General features: G+C 55.0%; 1 protein-coding gene across 11 annotated transcripts in view; it reads right to left on the bottom strand.

The window, feature by feature from the left end:
- Positions 1-18,269, bottom strand: part of JUP (junction plakoglobin) — a 32,632-nt gene that overhangs the window by 12,550 nt on the left and 1,813 nt on the right. For 6 of the 11 annotated variants that reach the window (XM_055256085.2, XM_063629012.1, XM_055256084.2 and 3 more), the window contains exons 2-5: positions 5,030-5,245; positions 2,790-3,049; positions 2,341-2,579; positions 759-960 (exon numbers count right to left, since the gene is read on the bottom strand). In XM_055256085.2, the coding sequence (XP_055112060.2) occupies positions 759-960; positions 2,341-2,579; positions 2,790-3,049; positions 5,030-5,237 (909 nt within the window). In that variant the 5' untranslated portion in view covers positions 5,238-5,245. The other 5 variants (XM_063629013.1, XM_063629014.1, XM_063629011.1 and 2 more) reach the window with 3 other exon arrangements.

Genomic DNA, 18,269 nt, shown 5'->3' on the forward strand with positions numbered 1-18,269 from the left:
GAGGCCGAGGCAGATGGATCACCTAAGGTCAGGAGTTCGAGACCAGCCTGGCCAACCTGGTGAAACCTTGTCTCTACTAAAAATTTAAAAATTAGCTGGGTGTGGTGGCAGGCACCTGTAATCCCAGCTACTTGGGAGGCTGAGGCAGGAGAAATCACTTGAACCCGGGAGGTGGAGGTTGCAGTGAGCCGAGATCGCACCATTGCGCTCCAGCCTGGCGGACAAAGTGAGACTCCATCTCAAAAAAAAAGAAAGAAAGAAAAGAAAAGAAAAAAGAAAAAAAAAATTAGTCAGGTGTGGTGGCACACGCCTGAAGTCCCAGCTACTCTGGAGGCTGAGGTGGGACGATCATCTGAGCCCAGGAAGTCAAGGCTGCAGTAAGCCCTGATTACACCACTGCACTCCAGCCTGGGTGACAGACTGAGACCCTGTCTCCAAAAAAAAAAAAAAAATCAGGCCGAAAACAGATGTTGCAGATTGTTATGATGACAAGGATGTGTACATATCTGTAATCCACCCACAGAACAGCTCTTAAGGAAGCACATCGAAATGACAATAGTGGCTATATGAGGATGAGTGATTTTTTTTCCTTGTCCTCAAAATAATAATTCTGGGCAATTCAGTCGCATGATGATGCATGTATATCTGCACCTATATCTCATCTAAAAGGAGTAAGGGGGCAGCGGCGTGAGGCTATGCAGGATAGAAGGTGGCGCAAGGGTGGGCTTCAGGCCTCGGGAGGGTTGGGGAGGGCTCACCTTGCTCTCCTGGTTGCCGTAGGCCAGGAGCTGCAGGCAGTCGGTGGTGATGGCCAGGAACTTGGGGTTGTTCTTGTTGAGCAGGGGCACCATCTTTTGCAGCCCGTCGGCCAGGCGCACGGCCATCTTGGCGCCCTCCTGGTACAGGAGCAGGTTGTGCAGCGTGGTGATGGCGTAGAACAGGACCGACTCCACAGGGGAGCTGGGGGCGGTGGGCAGGGGTTAGTACGCTGAGGTCCCAGAGGCCTGGCATACATGTGAGCCTGGCATGGGTTCCCACCTCCCCCAGGAAGCCTCCCCCCTACTGACGCCCCTCTGGAAATATCCCTTTGCTAAAACCTCATCACTCCTTGAGCCTGCCCTGCTCTTAAGCATGAAGCAAACAGCACCTCTCTTCTCCCAACTGGGACAATGACTCCTCCTGCTTGAGCCCCCAGCCCTGTGCTGAGCGCACAGTAGGTCCCCTAGACACTGATCCCTACTAAGTAACTACCATGTGGAAGGCCACATATTAGAGAGGCCTTGCAAGGCGTTCAGAGGGGAGTGAAATCAGTGTCTCCCCTTCAGGGAGCTCCCAGCCTGGTACAGGGATGAGAAATGAGGCCAGGAGCAGTGGCTCACGTCTGTAATCTCAGCACTTTGGGAGGCCGAGGCAGGTGGATCACCCTGAGGTTAGGAGTTCGAGACCAGCCTGGCCAACGTGGCGAAACCCCGTCTCTACTAAAAATATAAAATTGAGCTGGGCATGGTGGCAGACGCCTATAATCCCAGCACTTTGGGAGGCCAAGGGGGGCAGATCACCTGAGATCAGGAGTTCAAGACTAGCCTGGCCAACATAGTGAAACCCCATTTTTACTAAAAATACAAAAATTAGCCAGGCATGCTGGCGGGTGCCTGTAATCCCTGCTACTTGGGAGGCTGAGGCAGGAGAATTGCTTGAACCTGGGAGGCAGAGGTTGCAGTAAGCCGAGACTGTGCCATTGCACTCTAGCCTGGGCAACAAGAGGAAAACGCCGTCTCAAAAAAAAAAAAAAAAATTAGCTGGGCATGGTGGCAGATGCTTGTAATCCCAGCTACTCAGGAGACTGAGGCAGGAGAATCATTCGAACCCAGGAGGTGGAGGCTGCAGTGAGCTGAGATCACACCACTGCACTCCAGCTTGGGCGACAGAGCAAGGCCTCATCTCAAAAAAAAAAAAATAAAGAAATGAGGCCAATCAACGTTTTGTAGGAGGCCAGGAAACAGAAAGTTTGCAAGGGACTTTGCATTTGCTGTTCCCTCTGCCTGGGACACTCTTCCTTTCCTCTACACTAGCCAAACTCCACTCATCTGTCAATCCCCTGCCATTAAGCGATTCCACCTTTGAGCAATCTCAGTGCTCTTCTGCCACAGCCTGTGTCCTATCCTGTTTACATGCCTGTGTTCCCTGCTGGGCTGTGAGCCACTGAGCACCCGGATGGGGTGTGCTTCTGCCTGGCACATAGTAGGTGCTCACTGGGTATTTATGGAAGCCCAGGGAAGGGAGGGGAGAGGCCCAAGTGAGAGGGGGTCCTGGGCTCCTGCAATGAGCAGGGGTGGGTACCTGAGCATGCGGACCAGAGCAGGGATGCCACCCGACTTGAAGATGGCGAGCAGCCCCTCCCGGTGGTGGGAGAGGTTGTGTAGGATGCTGGTGGTGCAGCGGGCCGTGTCCAGGTCGCTGGTATTCTGCATGGTGCGCACGACAGCGGCCACCAGCTGGGGCGAGCCCATCAGGGCCCGCCGCGATGCCTCCTTCTTCGACAGCTGATTCACAATCATGGCCGCCTTGGTCACCACCACCTGGACGGCAAAGGCAGGTGCGGGGACGTGAGCACTAAGGAGGGGCCGGGATACCCTTCCACAGAGCTGAGGAGGGCCCCAGTCAGACTCGTCACACACGGGGGAGTCCGTGTCATAACCTCCCTCCACCCCTACAATGTCCCTCCCCTGAGGACATCTGCTCTCTCCCCTCCCTGCCCGGCCCCCACCCTAGCAGGGACTCTCACAGACCGGGTCCTCGTCGTTGAGCAGTTTGGTGAGCTCGGGCAGGGCGCGAGTGGCCAGCTCGGCATCGTCCTGGTAGTTGATGAGATGCACGATGGCTGACTTGAGCAGCTGGGACGGCTCGGCCAGTCGCTGCAGGTTGGTGGCCTGCCCCTCTACCTGGGTGGCCAGCAGGAGCGAGCTGTCCTCGCCTGACACACCAGGGCACATGGCCTCCCGCACCCGTTTGGCCCTGGCTGTTGTGGACATCTGGTACTCCAGGTCACCTGGGGGCCGTGGGGACAGGGACTGAGTGCAGGCAGTGGGCTGGGCAGACACTGGGGAGCAGGGCAGGCTGCAGACAACCCCACCTAGGTCCTCTGAGCTACCTCTCGCCCTGCCCAAAGCCCCAGTGCATGACTGGCCATTCTACCTCTCACCAGGGACCTTGGGGAAGTCACCATCACCTCAGTAATCTCATCTGTAAAATGGGCCCCACATGTTCTGTCCATCACGGGAATTTTTTTTTTTTTTTTTTGCACACTTACTGTGTGCCTGGCAGTGAATTCAGTGCCCTGCTTATATTTTCTCATATAACCTGACAACGACCCTGCAAGGTAAGTACTATCACTGGCTCCACTTTACAGATGGGAAAACTGGGCACAGAGGAGTTATAAGGCGGCCTGACTCAGGGGCCCAAACCCCTACTCTATTCTCCTCCCTTACCCATCAGGTCTGTTTTCAACCCTGAAATCTCAGGAGTCTAATTACACCCTCATCATCCCCAATGGTAGCAATCCTCCCACTATACAGGCAGGCAAACAGAGGCCCAGAGAACCACCAACATCACATCTCACAGCAGATGAGAGGAAAGTCAGGGCTGTGGGTTCAGAGGGCAGGAGCTGGGTCCTCAGCTGAGACGTCAGGTTCCTCTCTAGCTTCCATCCCCTGGGTGGGTCTGGGCGTCCCACAGGTAGGTGCCCAAGCAGCCACACCCTGGCAACTGTCCTGATGCCCCCAGGGAGAGGGACGCAGAGGTTCCACCCTCTAATTAGTCGGGAAGGAGGAGACAGCTGCATGGCTTTCCCACCTGGATGCTGTACTTTTTGCTACCAACACAGTGCCTGGCCCTGCCCAGCCAAAAGGCCCCCTGCTACCCCTACCAGCCGTCAGGGAGGAGACGCGTGTGAGGGCTGAGCTCTGTAGAGCCCCACCAGCCGCAGTCCACCCACACTACTCCCAGCGCCCACAGCCCATCCCCTGGCATGTTCAGGGTCCTGGAGGCACCTGTGGCCAACAGTTCTAGGGCCTGGCTACTCCTCTCCCCCAGAGGGGCAGGGGAGGCTTGGGCTGGCGGGGCATCCCCATCCCAGACTAAGTCCCAGAGCTGAGTCAGTCACTCATCCCACAGCCTCGGCCTATCTGCATGTCAGCAGCAGAGGCCTGGTATCCCTCCAACCCCAATGAGGGGCCCTCAGGCTTGACACCTACACCCCTCTACCCAAAGGGGAATCCCTGGGGGGTTCCTGGGGGCTACGGCCCTGGCTCTCCCATCAAACGTGAGGCTCCTGCAGCCAAAGGGCTGTGTCCTCCCTGCCATCCATGGGCTCCCTGAGAGCCACAGTAATACCTCCTCATCACATTCTTTTTTTTACTATTTTTTGAGACGGAGTCTCACTCTGTTGCCCAGGCTGGAGTGCAGTGGTGCAATCTCAGCTCACTCCAACCTCTGCCTCCTGGGTTCAAGCAATTCTACTGCCTCAGCCTCCCGAGTAGCTGGGACTACAGGTGCATGCGCCACCACACCCGGCTAATTTTTGTATTTTTAGTAGAGACGGGGTTTCACCACGTTGGCCAGGCTGGTCTCGAACTCCTGACCTCAAGTGATCTGCCCACCTCAGCCTCCCAAAGTGCTGGGATTACAGGCGTGAGCCACCACGCCCAACGTCTTCATCAGATTCTTATGTTCACAGAAGGCAAGGACTGTGGCTCTTCCTTCAGACTGGAGGCACCCTAAGGGCAGGGACTATGCCTTCCCTCCCCTCCCTACTGATGGTTCACAGAAGAGGATTCTGTGACCCTCCCAGATGCAGCACCCTGAAGTAGCTGCACCTCCTCCTTCAGACTGGGTGGGCCCCTAGTTAGGATGAGCTGTGCCTCCTCCCTCAGACCAGAGACCCCCTACAATCTGCCTCCTTTCACTCTGACCTCTCTCCAGGACCCAGGCAGGTTTTCTGCCCCATGCAATAGTCCCCAGGGGTCCTGACCTTGGCTGGGGGGCACCCCCTGAGTGTAGGTGGTGGTTTTCTTGAGCGTGTACTGGCGCCCACAGGCCTCATCCTCCTCCATGATGCCCTTGCTGCTGACAGAGGGCACGCAGGTGTTGGCGCCCGAGTGGATACCCGAGTCGTAGGTGTATGTCTGCTGCCACTCAGTCACCTTGATAGGCTGCTCCATCAGGTTCATCACCTCCATCGTGGCTACTGGGGGCACGAAGGAGGAAGTCAGGAAGCAGGAAGTCACCTGGCCCAGCCCCCAGCTTCAGCCCATCTCCAAGTCCTGCCTGTCTTCCCACATCATCACCATGGCCCCAGGGGTTTCAATGAGGATGCAGGCTGGGGATGGGGGGAGTGCCCAGAAGGGCACCAGGCCCAGGGAGGGGCTGCCCATGATGAGATACCCTGGGAGCAGTGAGCCCCAGGGGTGGAGCCGTGTGTGTCCTGGGCTTGCATCTCTGACCTCTCAGGGGGATGAGCCCCAGGGGGCAGGACAGTAAAGGGCCAGCTGCTGCCAGAAGCCCCTGCTCACTCACCTTGCTGCCCTGACCCAACTCTCCCAGGGGCAAGAGAAGGCACTCAGGGCCTCTAGCAGCTTCTGAGGTCCCCTGGGCCCACCCTCAACCACTGGGGTTCCCTGGGAAAGGCTGCAGGGAGGAGGCACCCCAGCCATTGGGCAGGAAACTGGGTGGGGCAGGGAAGCGGTCTGACAGGTTTCTCTGGAGCGCCCCAGGCTCCCTCAGAAACTCCAGGATCTGGCTTTCCTACAGGTTGGGCAGGATCACACATGGCCCTGAGGTCCAGGCCCTAAGGCCCCCTCTTTCCCAGCCCTCCCAGCCCCTAGAAGCCTCTTTGAGTCCCACAGAGCAATTCAAATCTCAGCTACTCACTACTGGGGCAGTTCCCCTCCCCACAGAACCTCAGTGTCCTCATCTGTAAAGCGGGGTCACGCCACCTCCCTCAGAAGTGGTTGCAAGGACCTGGTGCATAGCAGGTGCTCAGAGGCCATGGCCATAATCATCAGCACAGCCTCTCCTCCAGAGGTGCTTCCTCACCTCCTGGTCTCCTCGAGCCCAGGCTAGGGATGTGGAGTGGGGCAGGCCTATGGGTGGTCACTGCTGTTAGGAACCCCTCTCTCTGCAGAGGTTTAGTCGCACCTGAAGGTTAATGAGTAGCAGGGCTGTACTTTGTACCAGGGAGGTGAACTTCCCGCTTGGCCTGTGTTTGGCTCCACTGTCCTGGGAACTGACCTGCAGAGGTCAGAGGCTGCGGGGAGAATGGACGCCATGATCCCATGAGGGCCTACTACGAGCCAGACCTCTCACAGACACCGTCATGCTCATAGGCGGGTTTCAAAGCACATGCACTGTTCCCCCGCGTATAGATGCAGAAACTGAGGTTAGAAATGGCAGAGCTGGGACTGGGACCCAGTACAGGTGTGAGGGCACTGAGGTCTGTGGTCTTTGCACATCCTCGTGCAGCCTCAGCGAGTAAGCAGAACTCACGCTGGTCCACCCATGAAGCCAGGCAGCACCCAGGTTGTCTCACTGTGATGGGGACCAGGTGAGGGTGGGGTGGCTGGGGCAACCTTGCCCCACCCCAGGAACAAAGATCACCAAGGATAAGGCTTCCCTGTGACAGCCCCAATGCCGCCCTCCAGGAGGATGACGAATGGTCCTACAGGTCTCCCAGCCTTTTATGGCAGGCAGCCGTGAGCATACCTGGAACAGGCAGAGGCAGGGGCCAGGCCGGCTCCCAGCTGCCTCCTTCCTCTCCTCCCGCCATCCCTAGTGACTCAGAGTTTCAGGGTGATTAAACAGAAGCAATCCCACAATCCCAGACGGCAGACCCCAGACGACAGGCTTGGGCTGCCAGATGTGCACAGCTGCTTCCCAGGCATTCGTAAGTGTAGCTATTTCAGGAGGAGCCCCCCCACCAGCCCCCTTTCCACACACACCCCTTCCCCAGCAGCAGAGGGGAATGGCCACTGGCAGGAAACGGGGCGACCGTGGGTGGCGGTGGGGGCAGGGTGCGAAAATCCTGAGCTCTTCGTGCTGTGCCGCCTTCCCCAACCATTTCCCTGCCCCAAGGGCGAGTCCCAAGAGAGAGTAGAGGAGAATTTGGAAGAGAAGCTGCCCCTGGGAGAGGAGGAAGGTGTAAGTGTACCAGTAAACATGGTGGCAATAACCCGCTGAATGCCGCTCTGCTGGGCTCAAGGCTGAACAACATCTGGACGCTGCTGGACATCTGCAGCTCTGGTCAATAAACACTCTGCATCCCAGCCAGAGGGCCCTCCTCCATAGACAGCGCCTAACCTGGGGGCTTCTCAGCTAAGGGAGAGGGAAGCGGACCTCACTCCAAACAAGGGTCACTCCTTGCCAGCCTCACGTCTAAAGGGACCACCACAGTCAAGCCGAGGAACTTCCTCAGCAGGCCCCTCACCACCCCCACCAGCCTAGGTCGACCGCCAGGAGACTGCTGAGGGCTGGACAGCTACCCAGGGAGAGACAGAAGCCACAGGATGCCATGGGGGGTGGGGGAAGCCCAGTGGCCTTTATTAGGTGAATCTTATCCTTCCCTCAAAGCAACCCTGGCAGATGTTTTATTATTCCCAATTTCTTTCTTTATGTTTTTGTTTTTGTTTTTGTTTTTTTGAGACAGAATCCCTCTCTGTAGCCCAAGTTGGAGTGCAGTGGCACGATCTTGGCTCACTACAACCTCCACCTCCTGGGTTCCAGCGATTCTCCTGCCTCAGCCTCCCAAGTAGCTGGGACTACAGGCGTGCACCACCACGCCTGGCTAATTTTTGTATTTTTAGTAGAGACGGGGTTTCCCCACGTTGGCCAGGCTGGTCTTGAACTCCTGACCTCAGGTGATCCGCCCACCTCAGCCTCCCAAAGTGCTGGGATTATAGGCTTGGCCCACTGTGCCTGGCTTTATTCCCAATTTCTAGGTGAAGAAGCTGTGCCTGCACACTGAGAAAATGGCAGTACTTGTGGTAGGAACAGCATCCAGTCCACTAGACAAGCCTGAGTGGAGCTGAGCCCTCTTGCCAAGGGGAGGAGGGGACCAAGGTGCTTGCAGATGGAAGCAGAGCACCCGGCTGCAAATCAAGTGTCCCAGGTTCAGGCCAGGAGCGGTGGCTCACACCTGTAATCCCAGCACTTTGGGAGGCCGAGGCAGGCAGATCACGAGGTCAGGAGTTCAAGACCATCCTGGTCAACATGGTGAAATCCTGTCTCTACTAAAAAGTACAAAAATTAGCCAGGCATGGTGGTGCACACCTGTAATCCCAGCTACTTGGGAGGCTGGGGCGGGAGAATTGCTTGAACCAGGGAGGTGGAGGTTGCAGTGAGCCGAGACCGCGCCACTGCACTCCAGCCTGGCTGACAACAGAGCAAGACCCTGTCTCGAAAAAAAAAAAAAAAAGAGTCCCAGGTTCTAGTCCCAGCTCTGCCACAAACTTGCTGAGTGCCCTTGTGTCCCTGGATCTCAAAGGAATGTTGATGTCTAAGATTCTAGGAATAAAAAACCAGGATTCCCATGACAGACAGAAGACGGCTGGGGATGGGCAACGTCAGAGTTGGGAACCAGTTCAGAGAGACGACACACTCCAGAACTCCTCCTGAGGAAGGCGTCATGGGAGCTATTCCTGCAACAGGAAGGCCGAAAGTCAGACCTCAGGCAGGACTGTCAACCAGCCCCACCCTTCCCCTTACCTACTGCCCAAGAGAACAAGGGAACTTGTCTCACAAGAAACAAAAGTGCTGGTTTTACAGTTCCCAGGGTGAAGGGGGCCACACCCAGTTCAGTCTTGTCCCTCTCCATCCTGGACCTGGAGTCAGACCTCCCGCAATGCACCTGGACAGAGCCAGGGTGGAAGAGAAAGAGACAGATGTGGGCCCTGCCCATTCACCCCAGCCAGAGACGGCAGGGACAGAGACAGGGCAGGTTTCTGAGTTGAATGGGGGGCCTTTGTTTAAAGCGTGCTCTATTGTTAGCAGCACGGGAGGAAGAAGCCAGATCAGAGACTGTAGGGACAGCCCAAGGACAGGAAGAAGGAAGACGGGCCCTGGAGAGGGGGTGCAGAGGACCCTTCCCCACGGGGCCCACACCAGGTAAGTGTGAGCAAGTAATAAGGCTAGACTGGGTGCACCCCTACCCTTCATTCCTGCCTCCTCCTCTGCGCAGCCAACCCAGAGGGCTGGCACCAGGCACCCTAAATCCAAGACTGACCTGGCAGAGTGTGGCCCAGCCCTGACATTAAAAATAGCCCCACCAGAGCTACACCAGGCTCCTTCCCCAGCCAGCACCTGCCGAGGATAGTCAGCAAGGGGCACATCTAGGCTGGGTTGCAGGGCACCAAGTGCCAAGACACCTGGAAATAAGGACAGGAATGGGTTACTCCAGAGGCCGTGCTGGAAGCAGGCTCAGAAGCATTGCATTTAGGGACAGAGGAGCAGGGCAGAGCAGGGCAGGGCTGGGTCCCCCAGAGGTTCCTTAGGCTAGAGGCCAGGACTCTGTGCAGACACAGGTCCCCAGGCTCAGACAGTGACAGGGTGAGCACAGGATTCTGAGTGAGGAGAGGGGCTCAATTTCCTTAAGCCTCATTTTCTCATCTGTAAAATGGAGATGATCAAGTGACTTCTTTTGTCACTGTGACTCTGGAAGCCCTCTGTCCACAGGAAAGGCATGCATTCTCATACTAGAAGAACAAAGAGATGGCAGAGGAGGCGGAAGCCAGCTGGCGCAGTGGCTCATGCCTATAATCCCAGCATTTTGGAAGGCGGAGGTGGGAGGGTCGTTTGAGCCCAGGAGTTCGAGACCAGCCTGGGCAACATAGTAAGACCCCATCTCTACAAAAAATAAAAATAAATTAGCCAGGCATGGTGGCACGCACCTGCAGTCCCAGCTACTCTGGAAGCTGAAGCATCACTTGAGCCCGGGTGATTGAGGCTGCAGTGAGCCAGGATCACGCCACTCCAGCCTAAGCAACAGAGCGAGACCCTGTCTCAAAAAAAAAAGGTGAGGCCGGGCGCGGTGGCTCACGCTTGTAATCCCAGCACTTTGGGAGGCCGAGGCGGGAGGATCATGAGGTCAGGAGATCGAGACCACGGTGAAACCCCGTCTCTACTAAAAATACAAAAAAAATTAGCCGGGCGTGGTTGCGGGCGCCTGTAGTCCCAGCTACTTGGGAGGCTGAGGCAGGCGAATCACTCGAACCCGGGAGGCAGAGGTTGCAGTGAGCCGAGATCGCACCAACTGCACTCCAGCCAGGGCTACAGTGCGAGACTCCGTCTCAAAAAAGAAGAAAAATAATAAAAATTTAAAAAGGCGAGGGCCGGCACAGAGACCTGTCGGGCAAGGTGGCTGGCAGTCTGTCTGGGGGAACCCTGGCTGCTTTCTCTGACCCCTGAGATGGGGACTAGGTAAGGAGCTGCCTCCCAGGCCCTGGGGAGGTGAAATGAACATGGCTGAGGAGAAGGGAAGTGGAACTTCGCTCAGGCCAGGTGGAGACACTGGCTGCCCCATGCCCAGTCCATGCTGCTTCCTGCAGCCAGGGGCAGCTGCACAGCCAGGCGTGAACATTCCCCACATAGCAGTCCCGGGGGAAGCTGGGCTCAGCAGGGTCTCTAGCCCCCACCTTCCCCACTCTGTCCCTGGCTCCTGCTGAGGTCTGGCCAGCAGTTCCAAGCACAGACACAGACTCTAGAAAGTGCAGAGAGACGGACATGACGGCTTCCCTTGAGGGCCTGTCTCCCTCTCAGGCTGGGGCTGCCCAAGGAGGCCTCTCCCCTCTGGCTGGCAGCTCCAGGACGGAACCTCCTGCACACTAGAGGTTCTCTGGCAGACACTGTGGTCTCCATCAGCAAGCTGGTCCATTCCAAGAGGGCAGAACTAAAGCAGGAGCTATCAGAGAAGCTGGTCTTAGGCTTCCGGAGGAAAACCCTCACTTCCAGTCTGGAGGGCAGCCCGGGCTGTGGCCTGAGGATGAGCTGGGGCCTGGGGGAGGCTCAGGCCTGCCGACCCAGCTGCTGTTTATTTTCCTCCTTCTGGGCTCCTTCCCAAAGCAAACAAACCCGGGTGGGAAAATGAAGGGGATTTGTAGGAGAGGGAAATGCCACGGCCAAGTGGCTCGACCCAGGGACCTCTATGCTCCCCTGGAGAGGGCTCCAGCTGGAGCTCCGTTCCCTGCTGGTGACCCCAGTGGGCAGATTCCCAAACTGGCAGACGACCCCAAACCGGGACTCCTGGGAATGGAAAAACACTTCACCCCACACCAGGAAACAACAACAAAAGGATGACGTGTGTTGGTGACGCAAAATACACAAGTACTCTCATTCCACTGCCTCCAACCACCACCAGTGGGGCTTGGGCAGCCTGGGGTCCAGGGGCGGCCCACTTCTCAATAACAGCAGCTCTGACCCCAGCTGACTGAGGCCCACTCCCTGGGGTGTGATTCTGCAAGGATCCCTACATATAACCCTCTCCTGGGAAGATCCATCTGTTTATTGTACAACACATGACGGAAAACCAGGATTGGAATAAAGGTTTGGCTAAAATCTGTTACTGTAGGCAGGGTGCAGTGGCTCACCCCTGTAATCCCAGCACTTTAGGAGGCCAAGGCAGGTGAATCCCCTTGAGCTCAGGAGTTCCAGACCAGTCTGGGCAACATGGCGAAACCCTGTCTCTACAAAAAAATGCAAAAATTAGCTGGGTGTGGTGGCGTGTGCCTGTAGTCCCAGCTACTTGGGAGGCTGAGGTAGGAGGATCGCTTGAGCCCAGAAAGAAGAGGTTGCAGTGAGCCAAGATCTGCACTCCAGCCTGGGCAACACAGTGAGACCCCGTCTAAAAAAAAAAAAAAAGTTACTATATACAGAGGATGAGCTCATCAAGATCAAAGCTAAAGAACAAAAGGATGTTGCCGAGCGCGGTAGCTCACGCCTGTAATCCCAGCACTTTGGGAGGCCGAGGCGGGCGGATCATGAGGTCAGGAGATCAAGACCTGGCTAATACGGTGAAACCCCGTCTCTACTAAAAATACAAAAAATTAGCCGGGCATGTTGGCGGGTGCCTGTAGTCCCAGCTACTCAGGAGGCTGAGGCAGGAGAATGGCGTGAACCCGGGAGGCGGAGCTTGCAGTGAGCTGAGATCGCACCACTGCACTCCAGTCTGGGGGAGAGTGAGACTCCGTCTCAAAAAAAAAAACAGAACAAAAGGATGCTAAGAAAAGAGGAAGAGAGACTTGGCTGGGTGTGTTGGCTCATGCCTGTAATCCCAGGACTTTGGGAGGCCGAGGCGAGTGGATCACAAGGTCTGGAGTTTGAAACCAGCCTGGCCAACATGGTGAAACCCCGTCTCTACTAAAAATACAAAAAACTAGCCAGGCGTGGTGGCAGGTGCCTGTAATCCCAGCTACTCAGGAGGCTGAGGCAGGAGAATCGCTTGAAACCAGAAGGCAGAGGTTGCAGTGAGCTGAGGTTGTGCCACTGTACTCCAACCTGGGCAACAAGAGCAAAACTCCGTCTTAAAAAAAAAAAAAAAAAAAGAGGAAGAGACCTTAATGAAAGTTGCCTTTTAGGATTATGGGCGATTTTTTTCTTTTCTCTTAAACTTTTCTAAACTTCTCAATTTTTTTTTTTTTTTTTCAATCAGAGTCTCGCTCTGTCGCCCAGGCTGAAGTGCAGTGGCGCAATCTTGGCTCACTGCAAGCCCCGCCTCCCGGGTTCAAGCCATTCTCCTGCCTCAGCCTCCAGAGTAGCTGGAACTACAGGCGCCCACCACCACGCCCAGCTAATTTTTTGTATTTTTAGTAGAGACGGGGTTTCACCATGTTAGCCAGGATGGTCTCGATCTCCTAACCTCGTGATCCGCCCGCCTCGGCCTCCCAAAATGCTGGGATTACAGGCATGAGCCACCGCGGCCGGCCCCCAATTTTTTTTTTTTTACAATGATCAGATATTACTTTTTTTATTATCTTTCTCTTTTTTGAGACAAGGTCTCGCTCTGTTGCCCAAGCTGGAGTATAATGGCACAATCATCGCTCACTGCAGCCTTGAACTCCTGGGCTCAAGCAATCCTTCTGCCTCAGCCCCCAGACTAGCTAGGACCACGTGCACATGCCACCATGCTTGGCTAATTTTTTTTTTTTTTAGAGATGGGGTCTTGCTATATTGCACAGGCTGGCAGGCTGGTCTCAAAGTCCCGGCCTCAAGCAACCCTCCTTGCCTCAACCTTCAGAGTGGTTGGGATTACAGGTGTAAGCCACTGCCCCAGCCAGATATTACTTTCTCAATCAAGGAAGAGGAGGAGTCTTCCCTAAATAAGCAGCTTATTGATTGCCAAGCCCCTGTCCCAACTTTGCTCTGGTCCCTGCTACTGTCTCCACAGTAGGGAAAGACAGAAAGCTGAGCTTCAGCTGGGCATGGTGGCTCATGCCCATAATCCCAGCACTTTGGGAGGCTGAGATGGGACAAATGCTCGAGCTCAGGAGTCCAAGACCAGCCTGGGCAACATAGCAAGACCCTGTCTCTACACAAAACTTTAAAAATGAGCTGGGCATGGTGGTGCACACCTGTGGACCCAGCTACTTGGGAGGCTGCACAGGAGGATTGCTTGAGCCCAGTAGTTCAAGGATGCAGTGAGCTGTGATCATGCCACTGCACTCTAGCCTAAGGGACAGAGAGAGTACTTACCTCAAAAAAAGGAAAGAAGGCCGGGCGCAGTGGCTCACGCCTATAATCCCAGCACTTTGGGAGGCTGAGGAGGGTGGATCACTTGAGGTCAGGAATTCAAGACCAGCCTGGCCAACATGGTGAAACCCCCATCTCTACTAAAAATACAAAAATTAGCTGGGCATGGTGGCGCATGCCTGTAGTCCCAGCTACTTAGGAGGATAAGGCAGGAGAATTGCTTGAACCCGGGAGGCAGAGGTTGCAGTGAGCCGAGACTGCACCACTGCACTCCAGCCTGGGCAACAGAGCAAGACTCCATCTCAAAAAACAAACCAAAAAAAAAAAAAAAAAAAGGAAAGAAAAGAGAAGAGGAGAAGGGAGGAGGAAAGAAAGCTGAGTGCCAAAAGTGGTGGCTCATGCTTGTAAACCCAGCATTTCGGGAGGCCAAGGTGAGTGGATCACCTGAGGTCAGGAGTTCAAGACCAGCCCGACCAATATGGTGAAACCCCATCTCTACTAAAAATACAAAAATTAGGCCAGGCACAGTGGCTCACGCCTGTAATCCCAGCACTTTGGGAGGCTGAGGCAGGCGGATCACGAGGTCAGGAAATTGAGACCATCCTGGCAAACACGGTGAAACCCTGTCTCTACTAAAAACACAAAAAATTAGTGGGCGTGGTGGTGGGCACCTGTAGTCCCAGCTACTCGGGAGGCTAAGGCAGAATGGTGTGAACCCAGGGGGTGGAGCTTGCAGTGAGCGGAGATCGCACCACTGCACTCCAGCCTGGGCGACAGAATTAGACTCCGTCTCAAAAAAAAAAAATTAGCTGGGCGTACTGGCAGGCGCTTGTAGTCCTAGCTACACGGGAGGCTGAGACAGGAGAATAACCTGAACCCGGGAGGTGGAGGTTGCAGTGAGCCAAGATTGTGCCACTACACTCCAGTCTGGGTGACAGAGTGAGAGACTCGGTCTCAAAAAAAAAAAAAAAGAAAGAAAAAAAGAAAGTTGAGCTTCCTGCCCTGCTGGCCCCTGGCCAAGATGCCAGGAGGCTGAGCAAAGGGGAGTGGTCCACGAGCTTTCCCTTCAGGCCTGGCAGAGGAAGTCGCTTCACAATGAGGTATTCCATGTCCCCAGACTCAACCATGTCCCAGGAGAGGCCGCTCAGTGTCACTTGCAGGAACACAAGCCCTGGTGACCTGCCCAGCCACACGGCTTGCTTTTCCTCTTCACAGGGGTCACAGGGCCAGCTCACAGATGCCTTTCCCTCTCACTGCCAGGTCGCTCTTCTCCCAAAATGTACAAATGAGGAGTCTCCCAAAGGGCAGCAATTCCTGCCTGGCCTCCCTGCCGGACAGGACGGCCCTCATCAAAGAGTCAGTGCTCAGTCTCCACTTCTCCCTCTTACTTCTCAACTCAAGATTTCATCTTTAGCAGGCAGAGAGCCCTTCCTCCTGTCTAGACTGCGTCCCTTCAGTAAGTGCATCGGGCCTGTAGCTCTCATGTCCTCGGGGGAGATGCAAAACTGCAACCTCATGCCCTCTTTGTAGTAGTCAGTGGGACGGGGTTCATTCTGTTTTCTTCTCTGTCTCAAGTCCCATTAGCCTTCTCCACGATCAATAATCCCCTTGCCTGGGGTCCCCGCCTGCCCTCAGGGAATCCAGAAGCATGGTAGTGACAGGCTCAGTACTCAGCTGCACCATCACATAAAGAGAACCCACTTCCCAGACCCCAAATCCAGGCCCATTCTGGTGTCAGATGTCCAGTCGGCAGAGACACCAGAACCAGGCAGGTCTGGAGAACAATCTGACACCAGCTCATCCCTAGAGGGCCAAGGCTGTGGCTGACAGGCAGCACACATGACAGTGTGTTGGAGGTGGGGACCTCCATCACCAGAAAGGCCCTCCCAGCAGCTGCCTATCTCAGGTCTCTTGGGCTTCAGAGCAGAGGACAGCCAGTTCCCCATCAAGAGCAGCCTGGCAGCACTGCCTGGTCCACTCCAGCAGGACACTAGCCCAGGCCTAAATTGGACTCTTGTTTCTCGCCACTCCCCACAGGGCAGCACCCCTTTATCTTGGCATAGCCCCAGCCCCCAGCAAAACAGGCAACTCCCACTTCCTACACATGAACAAGCCTAGAACAGCCATGGTTCTACCTAACCCAAGCTAGGAGGCAGCACAGCTTTGACCCCTGCCTCCTCTTTCCCTCTCAACCTCCCCCCAACACTCACCACAGCCCTGGCCTTGGGGAGAAGCCTCTTCCACTGGAAACTAAAAATCAAGCACTGGGGAGATTTAAGTGGGCTGGTGGCCAGGACAGGTATCACCCCCACCTACCAAACCTGCCCTACATTCACCACTCACACATGCCTTCATGGGCCATTCTAAATTCTCTTCTCCCCAGTCAGGCAGAGGCTCTCAAAAAGGGGTGCAGAAAAATACTTTCCACTCACATCTGTAATCCCAGCACTTTGAGAGGCTGAGGCGGGCGGATGTCCTGAAGGTCAGGAGTTCGAGACCATCCTGGCCAACATGGTGAAACCCCATCTCTACTAAAAATACAAAAATTAGCCTAGTGTGGTGGTGCATGCCTGTAATCCCAGCTACTTGGGAGGCTGAGACAGGAGAATCGCTTGAACCCAGGAGATAGAGGTTACAGTGAGCTGAGATCGCACCACTGCACTCCAGCCTGGGTGGCAGAGCGTGACTCCGTCTCAAAAAAAAAAAAAAAAAATCCTTTCCAGAGCTGCATGGGGCAATACAGCAGGATGGGTTCTGGGGTTGGAATCAGAGGACCAAAACATCAGTCTTGGTGCTGCTTGGGTCTCGCTGTACAACCTTGGGGAAATTACTTAAGTTCTTTGACTTTCAATTTCCTCATCTGTAGAATGGGGATAATGATACGCGCTTTTTTTTTTTTTTTTTTTTTTTTTTGAGTCAGGGACTCACTCTGTTGCCCAGGCTGGAATACAGTGACACAGCTCACTGCAGCCTTGACCCCTCTGGGCTCAGGTAATCCTCCCACCTCAACATTCCCAGTAGCTGAAACCACAGGCATGCACCACCACGCCCGGCTAATTTTTCTATTTTTTTGTAGAGACGGGGTTTCTCCATGTTGCCCAGGCTGGTCTGGAACTCCTGGGCTCAATCAAGCAGTCTACCCTTCTGGGCCTCCTAACGTGCTGGGATTACAGGTTTGAGCCATCCAGCCTGGCCAGCCATAAGGATTAAGTAAAAATAGTTAATGAAAGTGCTTGGTTTGGGCCAGGTGAGGTGGCTCATGCTTGTAATCCCAGCACTTTGGGAGGCCGGGGCCGGCGAATCACAAGGTCAGGAAATCAAGACCAGCCTGCGCAACATGGTGAAACCCCGTCTCTACTAAAAATACAAAAATCAGCCGGGCGTGGTGGCACGTGCCTGTAATCCCGGCTACTCAGGAGGCTGAGACAGGAGAATCGCTTGAACCCATGAGGCGGAGGTTGCAGTGAGCCTGGGTGACAGAGCGAGACTCCATCTCAAAAAAAAAGAAAGTGCTTGGTTTCTGTAAAGTCTTACCTTGATCTTGAGTTACCGTTTGTCAAGTACTTACTGGGTAGATAGGTATTAGGTATTAGTATTCCCATTTTGCCAAAGAGGTCACTGAGGCTCAGGTAATGAGAGACAGAGCTGCATCTCAAACCCAGCTCAGTTCAAGCCCAAAGCCCTGTGCTCAGAACTGCCCCACTGTCCCATCTCTCCAAATAAACAGTCCTGTAGACTAGTCAATTGACCCATCTCACTCTAAGGTGGCTCCAAGACGGGAAAAAGGTTGGCAGCCCTAGCCCGACCTTTTTCGTTCCTATGCACTGCATTCTCAAAGCCTCTGCCCTGGCAGCCCAAACAGAGGCTCCAGAGGGAATGGGGTAGAGCCAGGGTGCAAGGGAGGGGTGGAGTGGGGGTGGGAGGGCTCAAGTCACCCAAGCTGGGGCTTGATCTAGCAAGAAATTACTAATTGGGTCCTACCTTCTCCTCCTCCCCCTCGTCCCCCAGTCCAGTCAGTGGCCAGTTTTCACCAGGCACCTCCTAGCAGTACTTCCTCAGTATTATCTTTTCATCACAGCCACAAACCAGATTAGCTAAACTAATCATTTAGCCAACATAATTACAATGCCCTCCCCTCCTCCACCTTGGCACAGAGAAGAGGGAAAGCAGGTTATTTTTGCCCAAACTCCGTGCTCCTGTTGCTCCCCAGGGGTGCACAGCCCCCATCCCCCAGCAGAAAAGGATCTGAGTTCCCACACTGACTTCCCCCTAACACAGGGCTGAGCGTGATCCCCACCCAGGATAAAGGGTCTGAGGCTGGGCCCCCAGCCTCACTGCCCCATCTACAACAAAGGAAGAGGTGGTAGACTCTTCCCCTCCAAGCACTTTCGATCCCCGCCCCTCACAATCTTTCTCCCACCCCCAGGACTGAGAGAGAACCTAACTGTTGTATTCTCTCTCTGTTCCCCAAGGAGGCTGGGCTCCAAATCCTGCAAAAAGACCACACTTCAGATTTTTTTTTAAACCAGGGTACAAAG

This window comes from Symphalangus syndactylus, chromosome 20 (assembly GCF_028878055.3).
Source record: "Symphalangus syndactylus isolate Jambi chromosome 20, NHGRI_mSymSyn1-v2.1_pri, whole genome shotgun sequence".
NCBI classification, from domain to species: Eukaryota; Metazoa; Chordata; class Mammalia; order Primates; family Hylobatidae; genus Symphalangus; species Symphalangus syndactylus.